At 39.3% G+C, this 24,289-nt stretch overlaps 1 protein-coding gene across 5 annotated transcripts in view; it reads right to left on the bottom strand.

Moving 5' to 3' along the window:
• BABAM2 (BRISC and BRCA1 A complex member 2) overlaps window positions 1–24,289 on the bottom strand; it is a 460,475-nt gene that overhangs the window by 200,489 nt on the left and 235,697 nt on the right. For all 5 annotated transcript variants that reach the window (XR_001886531.1, XM_017876999.1, XM_017876997.1 and 2 more), the window contains exon 7: window positions 10,263–10,372. Coding sequence is in view for 4 of the 5 variants with exons in the window: in XM_017876999.1 (XP_017732488.1) it covers window positions 10,263–10,372 (110 nt within the window). In the remaining variant the exon portion in view is untranslated. The remainder of the gene's footprint in view (window positions 1–10,262; window positions 10,373–24,289) is intronic.

Below are 24,289 nucleotides of genomic sequence, written 5' to 3'. Positions count from 1 at the left end.
AAAAAAAAAAAAAAAAAAAAAAAAAAAAAAACCTGAAGCTACCTTTTTTATACATTGGTTTCTACTTCCATCAAGTGTTTGACATAAAGGATTGAAGGGGAAAGTCACTGAAACAACAGGATAAGAGGAATTAAAGACTTAGAATTCAGACTTCAAGACAGTATGAAGAAATAAATGCTAGAACTTGATGATAGAAGAGATATAGGTAGAAAAAATATATATATGCCTGAGAGATGCAGGGAAAGCATTGAGTTGGATAAAGCTGATGAGTGATCATTTACGAGGAAAAGTAATAAACTCTGTGTATTACAAGGAAAAGTAATAAACTCTGTTTTTAAGCAAAAGAATGATAGATCAGATTTGTGTTTTCAGACAACCACTGTTTGTAATGTGGCAACTAGACTGAAGTGGGGAAAAAGGAGATGCAAGGAGACCAGTTACTATTCCTGTTGAGAGATGTCAGTAGCTCAGATAAGTCATCGCAAAGAATAAAAGTTTAATATAAAGCCACAAGAACTAAAGGAAAACAGGAAAGTGTTTCAACAGCTACACAGCTAGACTATCTCTAGGATGTCACTCAGAGCACGTCTGTAATCCCAGTCAATCCTTGTAGAAAACTGGAATAATCAAGACACAATACAGAAAGACATCTAGCAATACGGCCAACTGGGTAAGCTAGAGTTATCCAGTTACAAAACACTGCAACAAAACACTAAGAGGTGTTGAATAATTTTTTTGTTGTTGTTTTTTTTTTTTTGAGACGGAGCCTTGGTCTGTCACCAGGCTGGAGTGCAGTGGTGCAATCTCAGTCCACTGCAACCTCCGCCTCCCAGGTTCAAGCAATTCTCCTGTCTCAGCCTCCCAGCTAGTGACCCCCGCCTCGGCCTCCCAAAGTGCTGGGATTATACACATGAACCATCGCGCCCAGCTGAATAAAAATTTTTAAACATAGTTGCGCTTCCTCCAAATTAAGAATAATTCCTATAGTACCTATCCCTGGTCCTACTACCTATGGCTCAGGTATCTGGGGCACATGGCCCACAGCAGGCTGTGAGTGTGGTGGGCACTGAGGCTTCTCAGAGAGTATAAGATCATATGCAGTTTTCCTGCATGGTCTGTCCTGTAAAGAGGCATAAAGGCTGTTGTACCAAGGAAGTGAGAGGGATCAAGCTCTATTTTATTAAGATTAATCTAGCAAAGAATAAGATACCTAGAGGCTTGAAACAGGCTGGGGCAAGGGTGAGGAGATGCACATGAGAGATGACATACAAGCAGAATGAACTGGCAATTGATTAGATATGGGAAGCAATAGCAAGAGGTCAAAAATAGGATGCCTGGGTGTCATGGCTAGGGTCATTAGAAAGAGGGTAAAGCCATGAATGAAAATAAAGAATATGGGAGAAGTATAGATTTAGGGGATGGGAAGACAGGAAGTGTTAGACGATAATTCACACTTTAAATATTAGATATGAAGATATAGTGACTATTCTAGTATGAGACAATATGGAAGACATTACAAATGCAGAACTTAACTGTAGAATATAGATTGTTAAATGAGGTTTAGGCATTGGCTACAGGGGAAGGTGTGTTACTCTCCAAACTATATTTAAACTTTTATGCATATATATTTTCTGGGGTGAAGTCTATGGCTCTCATTAGATCTTCAAAGAGGTCTGTGTCAATCTGCTATTCCTTTAAAATAACTTTGGTTATTTTTAATCTCTGGTGTTGTACAGTTTCATTATGATATGTCTAGGTGTCAATTTCTTTTTATTTGGCCTGTTTGAGATTCACTGGACTTTCTCAATCTGAGAGTTGATATCTTCCATCAGTTCTGGGACATCCTGGGGGCATTTTCCCTTCTACTTTCTAATTTCTTTGCTCAACATTTTTGTTAACTAGCACTTTGCATCTCAGACCTTCCACTGAGGAATGTTTTCCTACTTGTGAATAAATATAAATGAACAGCAACTGCATAAAACAGTAATGATCGGTGTGAAGAGCTTTGCTGTTAAGAGATAGTGTTAAACTGGAAATCATGAATTTCTCATCTTCACAGCAGAAAAAAATCTGCACGAAACCCTTGAGATGTTTTGCAGAAAGGTGCTAGGCCTGATTTTTTAAATTAAGATATAGTATATCTTATAGCTTTAGACTAATTATTGTACTGTAGAGAGGAGTATAGCATTTAAGAGAAATAAGGCACAGAACTTCCCCAAGACTCAAAATAAATTTAAGACAGAACTTAAGGGTCAAACAAGTTTAAGAAACATGTACCAGTGAGATTTGAGTTATCACAGATTTATATACATCTTCTTTCTAAATGTGTATTTTCTGCCTAAAAAGGAAGCTAGATAAAACACTGAGATATCACTAACTTAAGTGGCTAGGGAGGTGGGAGTTCTACACCAGAATGTTTCCAAAAATATGATATTTTGGGGCTGATTGATTTTCTCCCCCAACTAAATTCTGTTCTGGTTCTTTTTTGTAATATTTCAAAGCAAAGGCTGAGCTCTTGATCTTTTGGGAGGCACAGGCAAGACAGAAGGACAAACTCACTAATGAAAACTTGCTGAACTTACTTTTCAGAATTCCACTCTAAGTCACGAAGAACCCTTTTGGCCCTCCTCCCAGACTAGTAAAACGAACATCGCAAGTCCCTAGAGGATAAGACAGCTCTCTCTACCAAAATCAAATACATATCTTCTCCTGAGAGCTGGCTGCCTTAGCATACTCAGGACCGTCTATTTATCAAAGGAGTAAAGAAAAAAACTCTCCAGGAGCACAATATTTATTATAGGATTATCTCACTGACTCAAGAAAACATGAGTAAGGTTAAATTAAACCATGTTTACTATTACGTTCTATTACTTAAATCCTAACACAAAATCAGCCTAAGATATCTGGAAGGTCTCTTTTTTGAGATGACTGATACAGATTTTTTTTTAAAGCAAGAATTTTTTTCTTTAAAATCTATGTTATACAATTTTCTAATTATTCTAAAATCTTTTAAGCGTCTAAAATGAAAATTTTCCATTCTGTTGAGATATTAAATTTGGTGGTAAATAAAATCACATATACCAATATATTGAACTTGCTTACTGCTTTTAAAAAATGTATTTGATCCAATTTGTCTGAATTTAATATCCTTACTCACCCATAATTCTAAGTAGTATTATTTTAATTTTCAGTTCCCCAAGTTTCCCTTTATCACAGCCCTTGTAGATCCCAGGCTATCCAAATATTCCAAGAGACCATGTGTGCTGCCAGGCACGCTGTGGGATAAAGGCAGGGGAGGGGAGGCTGGAGACGCCAACAGGGCTATATGAGGTCACATAGGTCATAGGAGATCAAAGTCATATTCCACCTCCAGGATTCAGCTGATAAACCACTCTTATGAAATACGGCTCCACCTCTCAGAAACATGAACAAGCGACCATAAAGGAAACTATCCTCCTGGCTAGCCACAAGGTACAACAACAAGAAATGACTGTGAAAACCCACTGCCTTAACATGTACATAGTGTCACAGCTTTCTGCCTCTCCAGCCAGACCTGTCAATGGAGACTGTGGTTACGCCTGGGCAGGGGCCTGGCTAGGGCCAGCTTGGCCAGAGATGGGCTGTGGCTCATCAGCCCTCAATTGATGGAAAAGAGACCCAGGCCTTAAAGAGTTTAGAGTCCAGGGAGGCAACATGACAAAGGAGGCACAAACACAGAGGGAAAAAGTGTGGTGCCATTGTGGAGGCAGGCAGTGGTGGTCAGGAAAAGTTCCATGGAGGAGGCGGTGACTGAGAAGATCTAAGAACATGAGCAGCACTTTAACAGACCCTGCGGGGGAGGTAAATAAATTCAATGTTCTGGTCTAAGGAGTAGCCTGAGCAAGGTATGGAAGTGAAAAAAACACAAGGTGTGTTCAGGAAATCACAAAATTCTCAGTTTGGCTGGACAACAGGATACATGTAGAGTCCAGCCTAGAGTGGAAAAGTGAGCAGGACTGTATCGCAGACTCTGAATGCCAGATGGAGAGTTGTGCATTTACTTCGCTTGGCAACAGAGAGGCATTGAAGCTTCTCAGCAAGGACATTACAGGACTGGAATTTATTTCAGAAGGACAGTGACAGTTCCGCATGGATAAACTGAAATCGGAAGAAAGAGCCCCTCAGGACCCATGGCAACTGAAAGACTGAACTAGGTAATGACAGTAGGAATAATAAGACTCACAGACATTGTGGAGAGTGGGTTTTTAGTCCAAAACAACGGGCTGGCTAACAGAGGCATGAGGTATGTTCAATGCCTTTAAGATGTACCACCTGGGCATCAAGGAGACATGAGTGTCATGAATAAAATAGGCTGTAAAGAAGAAACATTACCTTATTGGAGGAATGATGAGTTTAGTTTCAGGCCCTTTGAATTTGAGGTGTCAACTGAACATACAGATAGACATGTCTATCTAGTGGTTAGAGAAACAGATCTGTAAGCAGGGAGAAAAGCTGAGATTAGAAATGGGGATCTGGGTGTCATCCACAAACAGGCAATGCCACGAAAGTACCTAGAGATGTTATCACAGGAAGCACAATTTAGCATAATTTAATGGGTTGATTAGCATAATTTAATGGGTTGAAAAAAGGAAGTAGAAGCAGTGAAGGAGACAAGGAAGGATCTAAAAACTCCAACTTACAGAAGAAAAAAGCTATATTATAAAACACATGATAGGCATACTATCATGAGGATCAGATGGAATGGTAAAGTGAAAAGCAGTTTGAATATTTTAAAGTACTAAACAAATACATATCTGTTATTGTTACAGTACTGAATATTTAATCTCTAGAAAAGCCAGGCTTTCCATGATCTTCCAAAGCTCCTTCTCCATCAAGTCAAATGGAAATGTGATCTCCCACTCTCTTGACCTCTTATAGGACTTAGTAAGTATTTTCTCAAGGAGCACTAACTAAGCATCAACCATGGGCCAAGCACAACAATAGGGTCTTTCTCATCTACCTCCCGACTTGGAGTAGATGAAACGGAAACTTAGATTTATTCCTCTTCACAGAAGATGAAATGAAGCTCAAAGACGTTAACTTAAGCCAAGATTGCCAGCCAGTAAGTGAAGGAACAGGGGGCTTCTGATGCCATGTATTAATATGCCTTTTCTATTAAACCACAAGTCGCAACTTGCCGTATTTGTTCTTATCCCCTTAATATAAGGAAATTAAGGGGATGAGCCACATTTCATTTATGCTGACAGCCTCTGAAGCACCTAGCAAAGGGCCTCACACGTGGTCGATTCTCATTGGGTTTCTGTTGCCTGAAAGAACAAACAAGCATATTGCAGGTACACAGGCCTCAATAATAGTGAGTGTTTGTGGGCTGGGAAGTTTTGAGTACTCATTTCCAAGGCAGATGTAACTTAACAAAAAGTTCTAAAAACAAATTCTGTACTTGTGAAAGATGCCACCTGGTCTGCCTCAGGGCTGAAGTCCTCTTTTTATGCACCGAGTGGGAACAGCACAGGGAATGAGGAAGCTGGTTGTCTTTAAACCACTCCCACAAAGTGGCTCAAGCCAAGAAAAGGGCCCATACCTTTTGGGGAAGAGTGCTATGCAGATTCTTATGCCCATTTCACCTTTGGTTTCACTACCACAACTGCCAACAGTCTGGGGAAGAGGGAAAGGTAGAGCGTGTTTCGCGCCAGCTCTGATGATGTAACCTTAAAACTCACAGCTTTTCTGCCAGGAGAAAAAAAAGCAACTGGTTTAGAAACTGTTTTTTCCCCTTTTCTAATATTCAACTAAAATCTAATTTGCATCACTGACTACTAGCTTCTTTTTTTTTTTTGCATAGCTCACCACTGACTTTTTTCTTTTTTAAATTAACAGAACTTACTCATGTCTAATTCAACTGATCTGTTTTGGTTCCTTGGAAAACAAATGTATAGAGCCAGAAGTATGTTTATTTCATAAATGTCCCTTGTGCAAGAACACAAAGTTCTTCTCAGAAGCATTTACTCTGCAAGCCATAGAAATGCGCAGTGGGAGACCGGTAAACAATATGCATCTAAGCATTATAAGGGCATGCAGCCATGTGCGGCAGGGCTGCCAGAGACGCCAAACAACTATTCCAGGACCCTGGGCAAACAGATTCAGAAGTGGGATCACATTTCAGAGCTTCATCAAATTAGAATACATTTCGGAGTCTTCTACCAACGAATCTGACAGATGTTCCCTTTTGTCACATTTGTCTAATTTGTAGTCTTTTTAGGGTACAACAAATCAATATTTTTTCCTACATATGATGACAAGACCCAAAAGTAGTCTTTTTCTTTTCCAATTGCTGGGAGTAGTTAATGTGAGTATAATATCTTTGCCTACTGCATGGACAAGCTGGGACAGAGGAACAGTCAGACTGGAACAGGGTTCCTCCCAGGTAAACGATATTTCTCTATGCCCATGGAGGAGATGGTGGGAATGCAAGCCTTCTCTTGGTAATTTTTACCCAGTGTGGATGGGACTATTGGTCTCTCCTGAGCCTTTCCCTGTCAAATGTACTGCATGGGGCTTGGGACTTCCTAGAAAGAGCCATAGCAGAAGCCAAAAGGAGTACAAGCCTCAGCTGGGGCAAGAGTTTGACATCGGCTTTGGGCGGGTCCACATGGGATGCTTTTCCTATGACTCTTGAAAGAACTCTCCAAGTCTGAGTCTATAATCAATGCTTAGATAGCTAAGAGTTGACAAGATAGTATAAAACACAGAACACAAATGAGAGCTTAGCACAGTTAGTTCTCAAAACCTATCCCATGACTATGGCCCTCTTGAAATGGCATTATGTCTGTTCTGTGCTCTGAACTCTGGAAGAATTAATCAAAAGTATTAATAACTTTAGCAAATATCTAAGTCCTTATAGAAGTCATACCCCAAGTTTATTTCTTTTATGTTAATCTTTCTCTAAAACCTCGTTTTGAAAACTTCTACTTAAAGATATAAGAATGTGGCCAGGCGCGGTGGCTCACGCCTGTAATCCCAGCACTTTGGGAGGCCAAGGCGGGCGGATCACGAGGTCAGAAGATAGAGACCATCTTGACTAACATGGTGAAACTCCGTCTCTACTAAAAATACAAAAAATTAGCCAGGCATGGTGGCAGGTGCCTGTAGTCCCAGCTGCTCGGGAGGCTGAGGCAGGAGAATGGCGTGAACCCGGGAGGTGGAGCTTGCAGAGATCGCACCACTGCACTCCAGCCTGGGCGACAGAGCGAGACTCCGTCTCAAAAAAAAAAAAAAATGATATAAGAATGTTTGGTAGCTTGTTTTGGTATTATAAACGTAGTTCTACCAAGTGAATTTGTATCAAGCAGGAAAAAAGTACAAGACCTTTCAGTGAGGCATTTTCCAATATTTTGGTGAGAACTACTTATTCACCTAGAAGACTGCCAATTAGGCAACTGATAACTGTGTATTGCATTTATGCAAGGCATTAAAGAAAAGACTTGTCCTGTAGCTTGCAATTCAGCAAAAGATTATAAATAATCTGTATCACCAATTAAAGCTATGATGGGTAGATTATAATATAAATATAGATTATAAGATTAATATAAATTCAGTGTTACAAAGAGCTCTGGGGAAGGCTAGACTAACTGTCCTCAGGGAAAATGGTTGGTAGAGATGGCATTTGAATAAGGCCTTAGAAAAAGTATAGTATTTCAACATGAAGAAGGGGTTAGAGAAGGGCCTTGGACATGGAAGGAGCAGCTTTAGCAAAGGCACAGAGGCAAGAGAGTGCTGGCAATGTAAGCAAACTTCAAGCGCTCAGGTCTGGCTGAAGGAAACAGTACATGAGGGGAAGTAACCGAAAAATGATCTAAAAGGGTATGCTGTGGAGAGTTCTTAACATAAAAAAGAAGAAGGAAAAAAAAGGGAGGAAGGACATGAGAAAGCTGGACTTTGGAGACAGGAAAAATGACTTTTAAAATATACCTTTCCCTAATCATTTCCCACACATTTTAGAGTTTTAGAGTGAGAATACTTTATTAGCAAGTTTATTTGCAAATTAGGTGTAGTAACTTCCAAGAAAAACAACCTAGCTGCTGGAACAAATGTTTTTCTGAGCTGGCAAACTATTGCCTGCAACTTAACTAATATATTCATATTGCCCACATCTTGCAATTGTTTCATTAACTCTTTTCTCAACACCAAAGCACCTTTGTAATTTAACTCATTAGTTACACAATGAGTGGCTACGCTAGAACTGGTACTTGCTCCCTTATTTACCCATCCTCTCTTTTTCTGCCCCAACTTATCCCTGCTAAACACTCACTTATTCTTCTCCTATGAACTGTATCAATAATAATAACATTCATGGCTATTACTTGCTGAGTGTTTGCTATAGTGTCAGGCACCGTGATTAATGCTTTATAAACAGTATTAATATAATCCTGAAAACAACACTACGAAATAGGTGTTATTATGTCTATTTTATGACTGAGGAAACAAGCTCAGAGAAGTTACATTTTGTGCTAGCTGGTGAGCAGCAGGAACCAGGTTTAAACCAGATCTGCTTGACTCAGAGCCCGTGCCTTATGCCACATCATCCTACTGCCTCTGGTATCCACTGATCGCTTACTAATATGGGTCAGTATTTTCAATTAAAAAAATAATAAAAGAGTCTTTGGGGCCAGGCACTGTGGCTCATGCCTGTAATCCTAGCACTTTGGGGTGACGAAGCGGGCGGATCACTTGAGGTCAGGAGTTCAAGACCAGCTTGGCCAACATGGTAAAACTCTGTCTCTACTGAAAATACAAAAAATTAGCTGGATGTGGTGGCTTGTGCCTGTAGTCCCAGCTACTCGGGAGGCTGAAATCCGAGAGTCACTTGAATCCAGAAGGTGGAGGTTGCAGTGAGCTGAGACTGCACCACTGCACTCCAGCCTGGATGACAGAGTGAGACTCTGTCTCAAAACAAACAAACAAACAAAACAAAACAAAACAAAAAAAAACATTCTTTGGGAGGCCGAGGCAGGAGAATCACTTGAGCCTAGGAGTTTGAGACTAGCCTGGGCAATATAGCGAGACCCTGTCTCTACAAAAATAAAAATAAAAAAATTAGGCATGCATGGTGGCGCCTGGAGTCCTAGTCACTTGGGAGGCTGAGGTAGGAGGATCACTGGAGTCCAGGAGGTCGAGGCTGGTCATAAGCATGCCACTACACTCCAGCCTGAGTGACAGAGTGAGACGCTGTCTCAAAACAAAAATTAAACATTCATTGAGTGCCTGCTACTGTAAAATCCTGTTCTAGGTGCTGTGTCAGATATATATATATATAAAGAGAATGCCTATAGATATTGATGTTCATAAGCTCCCATACTTGAGTATAAACAGCTGTGTCATACTGGTTTTTAAGATGATGTGTCCATGATTTATAAATTAGAGCAACTAAGGTGGGAAGGCGCAAAAATGGCTCAGTACTTTTACTAAGAATGCTAGATAGTGACCACATCTACTCACAGACAGAAATCAGTCAACTGTGACTAAATGACTCACAGAGAAGTTTAATAATACATTTCAATCAGAGTCTGTAAAAACTCTCTCTGCTGATGAAAAATCTGTCCTGTCAGAAGTTCCCAACCAAATCTGCTTATAATCCATTTTCAATGAACCGCAGCTTCCTTTGAAGTAGAATAAGCTACTAAAGCATTTCACCCACAATACGCACACCATGAATCCAGGCCTTACAAAATTCATTACTGATGAATAATGTTACTTGGTTAGAACACAAATGCGATATCAAACTACTTCTGCCATGTAGCCTGAATGTTATGTAAAATTATACACAGTTACTTCGATGCAGCAAAATAAAACATGTTATCTTTTTAAGTTATCTATTTTTAATATGAGTTTTACTAACTTCTGAGTCAGTTTTTGCTAAATATTTTAAAGATGTTTAGCAGCCCACTGTGGGCTACAACCATTCGAACTCCAGGGAACATCTGGAAGGAGTCCCAATTTTGGACTCAGTCTGTCTATTCTTTTCTCTCTACAAAGGTACAGTATTCATGTTACCAAAGGCACAATAACAGTTGCCAAAAGGGTGTAGCGGCAAATACTAACTGCATTTACTCTGCAATTGAAACTCTTAATATGATGAATTTTTTAAGGAAAGAAAAGTCAATGAAGAGAAATAAATGTAAGAGTTCAAGAATGGCAAAAGAAAGAATGAGACATATTGGTTAGCCAGAAGTAGCACCAGGCTACCTAATGTTAATGACACTTACTGCTCAATTCGAGGTGACAAGTACAGCTTGGGGTACACCTGGGTGGCTTCAGTGTCCTCAAAACTAACAGAGAGGAGGGCCACATCTTCTCCAGGGTCTTCATTTACATCCTTAAACAAGAAGTAAAAACACAACATCAGCACCTGTTCTCCTAACATCTTATTAGTGACAAGCTCACAGTCCACTGGCATTGAAGCCATGATGGTGAGTTACCCTTATTCCACTTTAGCTTAGCTGCTTAGCACATCCTTTCCACACACCTACCCACTCCTCTAAAGGGATGGATTTTAAACTTTCTGAGCAAAGCCCACCACAGCAAAGCGAAAGACCTCCACCTATCTCACTTGTTCCCACATTCGGGGGTAAGGGGCAAGTAGTGAACCTGGTGGTAACAAATAATTCAGCAAAAATATAATTAAGTTGCAGTAAACATATTACTATAAACATAATTTATATCCTAAAACATCAAAAAAATTAAAAATCCAGTAATTTTCTTACACCTACCTTGACAATATGTTGTAAGTTATTTAAATAGCAAAAATTCCCAGGAAACATATCACCATGAAGAGTGTCACCATACAAGCAAATGACAAGGGGGTTAGGTACACATCTACTTTGGCAAAATAATAATGGATGATTCACATGCGAACCACAAGACATAGATATTTAAAAGTCTAGTTATAAGAACACTATAAGACAAAACATTGTTGATCCAAGTATGTACCAATAAACATTGTGAGGTTAACCAAATAACACACAATAAGCTAAACTGATAATGATAAAACTAAACTTACTGTAATTTATAATTAAAAAGCAAGAATAGCAGGAACTGAATATTATAACCAACTCAGGCCAATGCTGATGATACACTGATGAAGTGTCCTGAATCAAAATTGTGGAATTTACAACTATGTGCATGTGCTTTATGATTATTGCCAAGCACCAAGTGTCTGCCAGACTTCTGAATAAAATACTGAATTAAAATAAATCTCGTAGCACACACTGATTTTAATTTGTGAATACCAAATTTTAATAACTCTTAATTTATTTTTGGTTGGTAGTGGCTCCAAGTCAAATATATAAATTTTAAACACTTAATTACTAAACACTTAATATGTGTTAAACACTTAACATATTTCACTCATAGAGACTGGTAAGAATGGACCTATATTTCTGGATCAGTTCATAGGTCCTCAGGAGGTTTCAGCAGCCACACCAGCAGCAAGAGAGGGAGGGGTCACACCTAGACTTTAAGACTCACTACTCATGAGTTTGCCATTGTATCTTCAACCTCAGATACAATGTCTTTTGTCTGTCAGGCCACCCTTTCTTTTCTTTCATCCTGAGAAGCTGGCCATCACTCATCCTGCTCAACTCCAGAACCTTCAGTCTCCTTGCTCTGCATTCTCTTGTGACTATAAGATGTATGAGTGTGACATGTATACACAGGGACAAGAACCACAAGTCTCTCCCATCCTAAAAAAGAAACATTTTTAAAGGAAAGGAAAGAATCTTGCTGAACTCTACAGAGTTCCTTGGATTCTCTCTCCTCTCTCTCCTCCCCTTCACAGACTGCTTGGAAGAGTTATCTGCCCACTCTCTATTCCCTTCCCTTCCACTTATCCCTTAGCCCACAACAATAGCCTACTACTGACCCCACAAGTTCATGAAGACCGTTCCCACCAAGGGTAACCACTAAATACACCAAATGCTTCTCTGTTCTTTTCTTACTTGATGTCTAAACAATATTTGACATGGGTAACCACTTGCCTCTCCAAACTCTCTTTTCTTGCTGTTCTTTTCCTATCTCTTTGGCCACTTCCCTTTCCATTTTCTTTCTTTTTTAAAAAATTCTAGATTACAAAATTTAGGCTTGTCTTACCACGTCAAACCATACAGAAGTTTATAAAGAAAAAGCTCTTTCACTCCTCCCTTGCCCCCCATTTTTCAAGGCAACCAATATTAACTGTGTGTGTAGGTAGCTTCAAACTACTTTCTTTATGCTCATAAAAAACATATACACAACACATTTGCATATAAACAGCTCTTTAACCTCCTGTTTTGTTTCCCCTAATGGAATCATATCGCTCCACCAACTACTTTTTAAATAGCCACATAATATTCCATGTCATGGATTTATTTTTTATTAAACCATTTCCTTAGCAACAAACTTTAGGTTGTTCACAATTCTTGGCCACTTGATAGTGCTGCAATAAATATTCTTTTGTGTGTGTCAGTGTGTGTACATGTGTGTGTGCACATCTGTTAGTAGTGGGACTTGTATTTTTAAATAGAGAACTAAAACTGAGCTTGTTGGGTCAAACGTTACGAACATTTTACATTTCTAAAGAATTTGATAGATTATTTTCTAAAACTTTTGCAACAGGCTGGGCGCGCTGGCTCATGCCTGTAATCCGAGCACTTTGGGAGGCCGAGGTGGGTGGATTACCTGAGGTCAGGAGTTCGAGACCAGCCTGGCCAACATGGTAAACCCTGTCTCTACTAAAACACAAAATTAGCCAGGTGTGGTGGCGCATGCCTGTAATCCCAGCTACTCGGGAGGCTGAGGCAGGAGAATTGCTTGAGCCTGGGAGGCAGCTGCAGTGAGCCGAGATGGTGCCACTGCACTCCAGCCTGGCTGACAGAGCGAGACTCTGTCTCAAAAAAAAATAAATACAAACAAATTTAAAAAATTAAAAAAAAATTGCAACAATTCACATTTGGACCTGTGAGTTTGTATAAGCCTGCTTCCCCTCATCCTGAATCACTGGATAACACTGGCTGTTACCACTCTTTTTAACATCTGGAAAATGGTATCTCCACTTAGATTCAATGAATGAGGCTGAGCAACTTTTTACTTATTTACTGGTCATCTACATTTCTTTTGTAAATTTCCTAGTGAAATCCATTATCCATCTTGCTTTCAGGTTCTTAGTCTTTGTTGTTGTTGCTCATTGGGTTTCTTAACCTTTTTCTGTCACATGTGCTAAAACTATTTTCTCTTTTTGAGTTTTTACTTCATTTGAGGTCTCTTCTGCCATCACAGAAAATTTAGATTTTTGCAGAGCTACATCTGGTCAATAACTCTGAGGTTCTGTAACTACTTCTCTAGTTTTTAATCTTATATTGTTATAATTTTATTTTTACATTGTAGATTTGCAATACCTCTGGAATATATTTTTAGGTGGCATGATATAAGAAGTATAGTTTTGTTTTGTTCTGTTCTGTTTCTAACTGGGTGAGGAGGGGGATGAGTGGGTAAGAGCAGGATCTTAGCACAGTATCCGGCATATGGAAACCACTCAATGTTAGCTGAATGAATAAATCAGTGAACAAATGAATGTTCATCCCTAACTTTTATTCTCTACACCTAGAGCTTTTTCAGGAACCTACTTTACAAATATGTTTGTCACCAATGATGCCTAGAAACTAAATGCTGGCTCCCTGCTCCTGGCCTTGTTAATACATCAAGTCCTCCAGAACTAGTGACTTTAAAAGGAGAGCCCAGGTCAGAAGTCTGAGCTTTCTGATCACTTCTTGCTCTTTTATAGATGATAGAGTATTCAACTTTGAACTTTCCTTTCCGTAAAACGAGAATGAAAATTGTAAAAAATATGGCCAAGCACGGTGGCTCATGCCTGTAATCCCAGCACTTTGGGAGGCCGAGGCAGGTGGATCACGAGGTCAGGAAATCGAGACCATCCTGGCTAACATGGTGAAACCCCGTCTCTACTAAAAATACAAAAAATTAGCCAGGCATGGTGGCGTGTGCCTGTAGTCCCAGCTACTTGGGAGGCTGAGGCAGGAAAATGGCGTGAACCCGGGAGGCAGAGCTTGCAGTGAGCCGAGATTGTGCCACTGCACTCCAGCCTGTGTGATAGAGCAAGACTCCATCTCAAAAAAAAAAAAAAAAAAAAAGAAAATTGTAAAAAATACTTAAGGTCTGCAACAAACAGAAACTACTCAATTGTATAATATGACTTTAAAACTCATCAAACATCTAAAACTAAGGCTAAAGCTGAGCTTGAAGACATTCATAGGAATGAATTCATTTTATGATCTAAGTGTAGAAGTAGCCCTATGTGAGTTAGATTGGTCAAAAAAGACAACTAAAAAAGAAATAACATTTACTTTCAGAAACCTTTCCCCAATAACTAAGATTTCTTATGTAGGGTCACGGCTAGAGGCTATGATCATGAATCACGTAACTTTGCAAAAACACACTGCAAAGAACCAGGGGCCACCAAAATCCTTTTTAATTGGGGGCTTTATTCCATATGCCTATGGATAATTTATAATTATTTCCCTTTCTGACTTTTAAACTTTCAATTTCACTACTATTTCAATAAAGAGCAGAAACGCTTAGAGACAATCCTCCAAACAAACGGAATGACCCTGGTTTATATAATCAACATTTATCATCTGGCATCCTGAAAAAAGTACATAAAACATGAGTCTGAATATGAAACTAGTTGTTTCCAGGAGTTCGTTTTATATGTTTTATTCCTGTTGGTATGGCACATGTGATTTCCCTGAAATGGTATTTGATTCCTAATGGATATCTAAGTTTGAATTTGAGTGCTTAAAGAGGCCCATAGAATTCCAAAAATACAAATCCACACAGTGCTGTTTCTAGTTTCTGCAACTCTAACAAGCATGTACATGTGTTCCCTCCCATCTGGGAAATTAGAAAAGAAGCTCCTGTACCATAGTTCTGAGAAGCTAACATTACGGATGATTACTGTAACCACTAATGGCAGCATTTGGAAAACAGGGGGTGGTTACAGCAAAGTAGGGGACATTTAAAAACGTACAAGTATACATTTTCAGGGCTCTCTATCTGCACCATTTGAAACTGGAAAAGAATAAAATGGGAGGAAAGATACCGAATTTGATAAAGCTAAAGAAGAATACTGCCTCCCACCTTTATAAAAGTCTGCCAGGCACTGACACACATACAGTGAAGTAATAATGGCCATGATACTCCGGTGAGATGTAACAGTGGGTCTGGCTCAGCACCTGATTAAAGCTAAAAGGAGTTCCTATGGCGTATAATGAATAGTCACTATAGGTGAGCTCCTGGCAGGCTGGGAGATTTTCCTGTTCATTTTTGCACCCCCAGTGTCTGGAACATAGTACATACAGAGCAACTGGTGGAAAAAACAGAATTAATGCAGAGATAACTAAAAGAATGAGTAAATGAATGAAATAAACCACCGAACTAGCTTTTCTAAACAGAGGAATATTTGGGTTCCAGGATGGATGTTATAAATGACGGAATTAAGTGGAAAATGCTCTCAATAGGGAAGATTCTCAGTATTTATTTCTTTAATTCCTTAATTCTATGCTTACTAAAGATTTTATTAAAAAACAAAAACAACAACAACAAAAAAAACTCAAGTCCGAACTATGTATTACCAAGGATACACCCATTAATAAGAGAAAATACTTCTGGTTAGATCATAATGGTTCATTTATATAACTATTCTCAATTGAGGCTCTTCGCAAATATCAAAAGAGTGTAGAAAACAACAACAATTAGCCTTGGAAATGAAAGGAAACCAAGTACAATTTATCATTATGCTCTACTCCTTTGATATGCTAATTATCCCAGGTAACGATAGCAGTCATTAAACAAGTCCCTATATGTTGAGAACATTAGTGTCAATATAGGTACAAACTACCAATTAACTAATTGCTGAAAGACATTAGCTGAACCAGAAATACTGCAAATCACAGGTCACGTAACAGGACAGTAAAAAAGTCATTGTATTTCTCAATTCAAAAAGGCTTACAATAAAGTTATAACTGTTACTAGCAAAACCACTCAGGGGGTATAAATGGCTATACAGAAGCTATTACATAGTATGTCAAAAATCAAGTAAGTGCTTCTGTGTTTATTTGTTTATTGGCCTTGAACTCCTGGGCTCAAGTGATCCTCCTGCCTCAGCCTCCCAAGTAGCTGAGACTATAGGCATGAACTACCACACCCACCTAAGTAAGCACCATTTTAAAATGGTATTAAACTAGACTCAGAATTAAGTGTAATTCCTCAAGTAACCAAAAACTAGGTCTAGGTAACTACTTCATCACAAAAAAGTTATGAGTTTTGTCGCCTACTCTGTCACCCAGGCTGGAGTGCAGTGGCGTGATCTCAGCTCACTGCAAGCTCCACCTCCCGAGTTCATGCCATTCTCCTGCCCCAGCCTCCCGAGTAGCTGGGACTACAGGTGCCCACCACCACACCCAACTAATTTTTTTGTATTTTTATTAGATATGGGGGTTTCACCATGTTAGCCAGGATGGTCTCGATCTCCTGACCTTGTAATCTACCCACCTCGGCCTCCGAAAGTGCTGGGATTACAGGCATGAGCCACTGCACCCGGTCAAGTTATGAGTTTTTGACAAACTATATGCAATTTGCAAAACAGAATCCTATTTTAAAATATACACAGTGAGGTTAGTATTTTAGAAGCTCTGATATCCATCAAATTATATAAATTTAGATATTTTAAATGACGTTTTTTCAAGTGGGAGAGAATAAGACTCTCCTAGGGTACTACCATTCATTCAAGCATTTAACAAAATAAATAAAACATATAGTATGTTACAAATGTTACAGAGAAAAATTAAAGCAGGGAAAGAACATAAGGAATGAGGAGGAAATGAAAGTTTAAAAGGGTGTTCAAAGTTGGCTTTATGGAGAATCAGCAGTGGCCTTTCATTACTTCACAGAGACTGAAGATAAAAAGTGCTCTTGACTTGCTACATTATATATCAGCATATGCAGCCCCAGCCAAAATTTGAATTTGGGTTCTACTGGCATAAAGACATCACAATGGGTTATGATAGGAATATGGCAGGAATGAAATAAAATCTAAGCAGAAGAGATAGTTAAGAAGAAGGAAAGTGATATATGTAAGACCTTGGTCCTGCTGCTGAGAGGTCTCTGTCTCATAATGATACTGGTCATTTCAGTAATTAGGTTATTTCCTCTTCATAAATATACTGGGAAATGTACACATGCCAGGGAAAGCAGTATAGTCAGAAAGTAAAACAAATCCAAAAGTAAGGGAATACAGTTGAGCCAAACAGATGAGGAAAAGCAATAAATGGGTCCCCTGTGGCTAAACCTGGGGCTTTATTCCATGAAGAAGGATGTAGCAGCACTGGATTGGGGGTTCCAAAAGCCTAGTTACAGCCTATCTCCATCAAATACTGAGTTCTTGGTTAAAAATTATCTTGATATTTTGATATCCCTTATGAAGGCAGCATTTAGTAGAGTTACTTCTGATTTGGTTCCTCCAAATGAAAATGGGAGTAAAAATATTCTCCTCACCTAGTCCAGATAAAATGGGCCACTCTTTATACATTAGCAGAACCTGACTAACATATCTGAATTTGCCATTCCCCTTCTTAAAAAGCTCTTTCTCTCCTTCTTTGCTTAATTGGTGTGGCTTTAAGTTTAACTCTGATTGTAAATTCCCTTGCTCCATTAAGATTCCTTTCAATTTCAATCTGATCTATGTCCTCCCTCGGTAGTTTTCCCCATGTTGCTTCATGAATTCCTCATGCTGTTTCAGCAATATATGTTTTATATTCCAAAGAGATTGTGAATTTCTCGAGGGCAGGGTAGAGATCTCCTTCTTCCTACTAGGCCCAGTAATATCAGCTAACATTTATTCAGTGTTTACTCAATAACCATTGGCTTCCAGCTGTATATGCATTATCTCTAATCTTTGTAACAACTGTGTAAGGTAGAAACTATTTTCACTTGCAGATGAAGAAACTGAGGCTCAGAGAGATTAAATGGTGAAGATGAGTTTTGAACCTATGTATGCTGACTCAGACCCTAGACTCTTAATCCTGATATTATATTCTCTAGTATGCTATTGGACACAAAGAAGAGACTCAGCACCAGTGCTCAAAGAAATGTATAAAAAACTTGGAAACTCATATGCAGGAAAGATTTACTATACATTTACTTTTTCTACATTTAGTTTCTAAATGGTATGTCCCAAAGATCATGAGCAACTTAAGGAACCATTTCTTCTTTCCTTATTATCCAAGAATAAACGATCTTGTCTGCACCAGGCACACAGTGGATATTCAAAATAGGTTAAAAGTATATGCTTTATGTGTTTTAATGTCTGCTTTTAGAAAGTACAGAGCAAGAGATTAAAATTAACAAATGTATAAAGACTAAAGGCTATAGAAGTCACTGTGCCAAATTAAATGCATTCACCTGACATCTTTACACAGACTCAGTTAATTAAGGAAGGAGAATGGCTTCTCTGAGGACATCAGTGAGGACCATGGCATTCTAAGGTGGTAATATCAACCTTCCTGCAATAATGTACAGTTAGGGCCATTCTATGATTAACTAACTATATTCAGTGAAAATAAGAAGCACTGATTGTCAGGTCAGGAAAGGATAACTGCAATGTTCTTGAAATAGCTATTTCTTACAGGGTGAACCCAGGACACCAGGACAGAGCTGCTACCACCTGCCCATGTCTTCCAAAAGTGACATCTTGAGCTCATTACTACTAGATGTCATGACACAGAATAGGGTAAGTTTTTTACAAAAAATCTATCTTGCTTATTATTTTCATTAACAAAGATGATTTCACTGCTCTTATTTATGCAGGAATATGCTTGTGAAGCTGTACTTATCCTTACTATATTGGTTATAGCTACTGTTTATAAAGCTAAATTAAACACATATCATACAAACAAACTTTAGGGAGGAAAATCCTGGCTCTTTTAAAATAATGATGATCAATATTTTGTTGGTCAAATACTGTCCCATCAGTTATTATACCCAAAAGACACAGCCTTGAGAATCACCAGCTTTTGAATAGTCACATCATTAATCTAAAAGACGTGTGAAATGGAGCCCCTATTCTGGAGGCCAGAGAGGTTGGGTGAGGGGAAGCCTTTGTAGTATAGCCAGGGTGCTCACTGGAAGCAAATGATGCTTCCTAGCTTCTGCCAACTTCTCTACTCATAAAAGTTTTTAGAGAAAGAATCTCGAGTGTGGAGTTTCCCCTACTGCCCTAAGTGTGCTCTTAATGAGTTTGATATGCTTCCTCTGGGCTTAAAGTATCAATTTTTGCCAAGACAATCCTAAGCAAAAAGAACAAAGCTGGAGGCAACACACTACCTGACTTCAAACTATACTACAAGGATACAGCAACCAAAACAGCATAGTACTGGTACCAAAACAGACATATAAACCAATGGAGCAGAACAGAGACCTCTGAAATAACACCACACATCTACAACCATTTGATCTTCAACAAACCTGACAAAAACACGTAATGGAGAAAGGATCTCCTATTCAGTATGGTGCTGGGAAAACAGGCTAGCCATATGCATAAAACTGAAACTGGACCCCTTCCTTACACCTTATACAAAAATTAACTCAAGATGGATTAACAACTTAAATGTAAAACCCAAAACCATAAAAACTCTAGAAGAAAACCTAGACAATACCATTCAGGACATATGGGCGAAGGCTTCATGACAAATATGCAAAAGCAATTGCAACAAAAGCCAAAATTGACAAATGGGATCTAATTAAACTAAAGAGCTTCTCTACACAGCAAAAGAAAGTATTATCAGAGTGAACTGGTAACCTACAGAATGGGAGAAAATTTTTGAAATCTACCTATCTGACAAAGGGCTAATATCCAGAATTTACAAGGCACTTAAACATATTTACAAGAAAAAAACAAGCAACCCTATCAAAAAGTGGGCAAAGGATATGAACAGACATTTCTCAAAAGAAGGCATTTATGTGGCCAACAAACATATGAAAAAGAGCTCACTACTATCACTGGTCATCAGAGAAATGCAAATCAAAAACCACAATGAGTTACCACCTCATGCCAGTCAGAATGGCGATTATTAAGAAGTCAGGAAACAACAGATGCTGGTGAGGTTGTGGAGAAATAGGAATGCTTTACATTGTTGGTGGGAATGTAAATTAGTTCAACCATTGTGGAAGACAGCATGGCAATTCCTCAAGGATCTGGAACCAGAGATACCATTTGACCCAGTAATCCCATTACTGGGTATATACCCAAAGGAATACATATCATTCTACTATAAAGACACGTGCAAATGTAGGTTTATTGCAGCACTATTTACAATTTTTGCAACTGTTTTACAAATCATATTGAACTACATCTTTGAGTTTCTCTGAGTTGTGACGTTATGCATTCCTACTGATAAAAACCTTGTGCCAGACTTTAATCCAAGAGCCCAACAAAACAAGTTCAAACAATATTGAGTTTTTATTTAAGCACATATGAAACAGACATTAATACCATTTACCACATCCTTAATACGTCTCCATAACTTAAAGAAAAGGTAGAAGAGGTATTCACCTAAATCGTTTAGATTGCTCTTTTAATGGATAGAAAGATTTAAAGTGGCAGTTGATATAGTGGACATCTGTGATATTGCTTGCCTGACACCCTCTCCTCTCTCAGGAAGCTCCTCTCTCTTCTAGGCCCCACCCCCAGGCCCCAATTCATAGAGCCCCTCAAAGAGCTGCCTGCCCTAATCCCTGGTAACAGCTGATGGGTCTAGGTAAAGGCTGGTCCTTTCTTCAAGATTTGTGACTAAATGTAGGTCAGTCTCTGCAGATGCAGAAGAAATGGTGAGCTGCCATATTTCCCATATATAGAAGAAACCAGGCTGTGGTGGGACAGAATAAAGCCAACCTGCTGGGAGAAGTGCAGTCAATAGAGGACAGAGTCCAGGCAGCGTCCACACCCTTAGTTCCTGTGGGTCTTGGTGCAGCTGTGTCCCTGCTCTTACTGTGGTGTGATTATTCAATCTGCTCCTAGCTTTGGAAAGCTAATAAATTGCACTATATGCCTAAGCTGGTTTGAAGTGGTTTTCCTTCACTTATAACCAGCATTTTCTCTGGTAAATTATTAAACGAACACAGATGATATCACGGCAAATCAAAATCTACAAAATTAAGTGCTAAAAAGGGCTCTCATCTGTGGGTTATTTGAATACTTACTACACACTATGGAATGCTGGGCCTTCATCAGAACCTCAAAGGGCTCTGAGGACACAGATAAGCTGCATGCCTCCTCATGTGCCAGAGGAAAGCTTTGCTAGAGCAATCTGCCTGCAGCACCAGGCTCTGGCTATAGCTAGGCTAGTTCTCTGGACTTGCCGCCTCTCATCTTGGTGAACTTAAAACAACATTGTAACACATCCTGGGCCTTAGAACACCTTGCACTTACTGCTCCTCTTCAATCGATGAAGGAAAAGGTATCAGAGGTGCCAATGCTAGAGGCAGAAAACCCATAGTAGTATGCCATTTGAATACATGAAATATTTTGCAAGTTTATCATGCAACTTAACAACTACACAAATACGATGATCTTCTAGCTACAGACAAAATTTTTGTCAAAGAGATTACATGCTTTCATTTTTTTCCATATGACATGCTAAATGTGGGCATTTGGAGAAGCAAAAGGTTTACACAGCTTTTGCAAATGTATGTGGAAGTGCCCAGCAAGATCCAGGCATGAGGAAGGTGCTCAATAAGTTAGTTTCACTTCCCTTATTTCGTTCAGATTCTTGGTCTGACATCCTTTTCAAAACCATGCTATTCTTCCTGCTATTAAAGCTACACCCTGTTCTCTCCTCTCCAGGTTGCTTTGAATTCTGGAGTTTAGAGATTCTTCCCAGGTGGTTCTGTGGGTGAAGACAGAAGGGAAAGCCACCCTAGAAACTAATAACACCTTTGTTCCCACCCACCCAGCCAGCAGGTCACTTGGCTCAGATTGTCTGTGCCCATGGCAACTAAGCAACTGGTTATTTCCAAGTTATTTCAGATACCTGGCACCACATGCTCATTAGCTGGAGACCATCACAAACCACAAGTGGTAGAGAATGGAGCCCACTAGAGACTCTCCCCGTGACGTGATCAGAGGTCTTTTGATTTGCATATTGTTATCTGTAGAACCTAAAGGGCAGCTTAGAGTTGAAAAAGAGAGGCCTGGAGCCATATTCCCCTGGAACTGTCTATGGGAAGGCCCTGTATAGAAAAGGAGCTCTGAGAACCAGTGTAAATACCGTATCTTTCTCCCAGCCTCAAAAGCCCTCCTCCATCTACAGTAGCCTGACATTTAAGCTCCTCCAAGGTGTCTTCCCAATTTCTTTCTTTCTTTTTTTTTTTGAGACGGAGTTTCACTCTTGTCACCCAGGCTGGAGTGCAATGGTGTGATCTCAGCTCACTGCAACCTCCGCCTCCCAGGTTCAAGCGATTCTCCTGCCTCAGCCTCCCAAGTAGCTGGGATTACAGGCATGCACCACCACACCCAGCTTATTTTTGTATTTTTAGTAGAGACAGGGTTTCTCCATGTTGGTCAGGCTGGTCTCAAACTCTTAACCTCAGGTGATCTGCCTGCCTCGGCCTCCCAAAGTGCTGGGATTACAGTCAAGAGCCACCATGCCCAGCCTCCCAATTTCATTTTTCTGCCACCCTGTTGATACACCGTAACTACTGCAGGTTCCCATACTCCAAGTCATCACTCCATCAGGTCTCTGCTCTGCCACTCAATCCTGGATGCCTTCTCCCAGGTCTACATCCCCCAACCCCAAATCTCCAAATTGGACCTACTCTTATTTTTCAATTTATCTATTTATTTTTATTTTTTATTTTTTTGAGATGAGTCTTGCTGTGTCCACTAGGCTGGAGTGCAGTGGCACGATCTCGGCTCACTGCAAGCTCTGCCTCCCGGGTTCACGTCATTCTCCTGCCTCAGCTTCCCAAGTAGCTGGGATTATAGGCGCCCGCCACCACACCCAGCTAATTTTTTGTATTTTTAGTAGAGATGGGGTTTCACCGTGTTAGCCAGGATGGTCTCAATCTCCTGACCTCGTGATCCGCCCGCCTTGGCCTCCCAAAGTGCTGGGATTACTGTGGACCTACTTTTTTAAGTTCAATTTAGAAGTCAAGACTTCCTTGATCCTACCAGCTCATGTAATGGTCTCTCCTTTAAAATCCTTCAGGTTTTTAGGTACACCCAAATATGATAGTATTTGATTGGTTTGTGTGTGTGTGTTTTAAAGTTATTTACATAAGTGTTATCATTTATCTGATTGGGTTCCTTAAGAGCAATGACTGTGTTTCATTCATTTTTGCATACAAAATGAATTAATACATTCATTTTGTATTTGTTTCATATTTTGTATTCAGTGTCTAGTATGGTGCTTACCACAAAAATAGGCTCCCAATAAATATCTGATAAACAAATGTATGCATGTGTATATGAAAGACCACATATGTTTGCCAGTAAATCACTGTTTCAAAACTGGGTTTCAAAAGCAGACATCCTTAGTAGACACAACAGAAATCTATTGAAATTACTAAATTGACTTTCCAATGTAAGCCAGTTGGTATAAGTTTGGGCAGAATAGGCCATTTCTCCCCAGGTTTAGATCATGCCCTGGAATAGGAGAAACTTTGGATCTGTACACTTAATTGAATGATCAAACCCTAGAGTGCAGAAAAACAAGAGCAATCTTTTTGCCATGTCTAACCATAATCTGATCTCCTAAAACGGAAGCTAATAAACTTCTAAACAACACATTATATGGTGTTCACTGAGTCAACACTCATGATTTGCCAACCATATGTAAGGCAAGCACAATAAAGACAAACAAAAGGATTGTAAGAATCAGTCTCACCCCTCAAAGAGGTTAATATAAACACACGAAAATGAGAGAAGTTTCTTCCTTCTTCTTCAATAAGAGATCCTAAAAGGTAATACATGATTAATTATCAAGAGTCCTATGAGGAAAGGATGAAGAACTCCTCAGTTGTTTCTATGTATCGAGAAAGAATTCGTTAGACTCTTTTCTGACATTATGCTTTTAAAAGAAAGAGATAAAGAAAGCCAGAGAGTATCCTGAGACTTTGCTAGAGTTGCTTATCAGTTGAAGGAGTTTTGGGGCTGAAACAATGGGGTTTTCTTTCTTTTTTTTTTTTT

This window comes from Rhinopithecus bieti, unplaced genomic scaffold (genome assembly GCF_001698545.2).
Source record: "Rhinopithecus bieti isolate Rb0 unplaced genomic scaffold, ASM169854v2 scaffold_7681, whole genome shotgun sequence".
NCBI classification, from domain to species: Eukaryota; Metazoa; Chordata; class Mammalia; order Primates; family Cercopithecidae; genus Rhinopithecus; species Rhinopithecus bieti.
The sequence above is the reverse complement of the archived record's forward strand: the minus strand, read 5'-3'. Positions and strand labels throughout refer to the sequence as shown.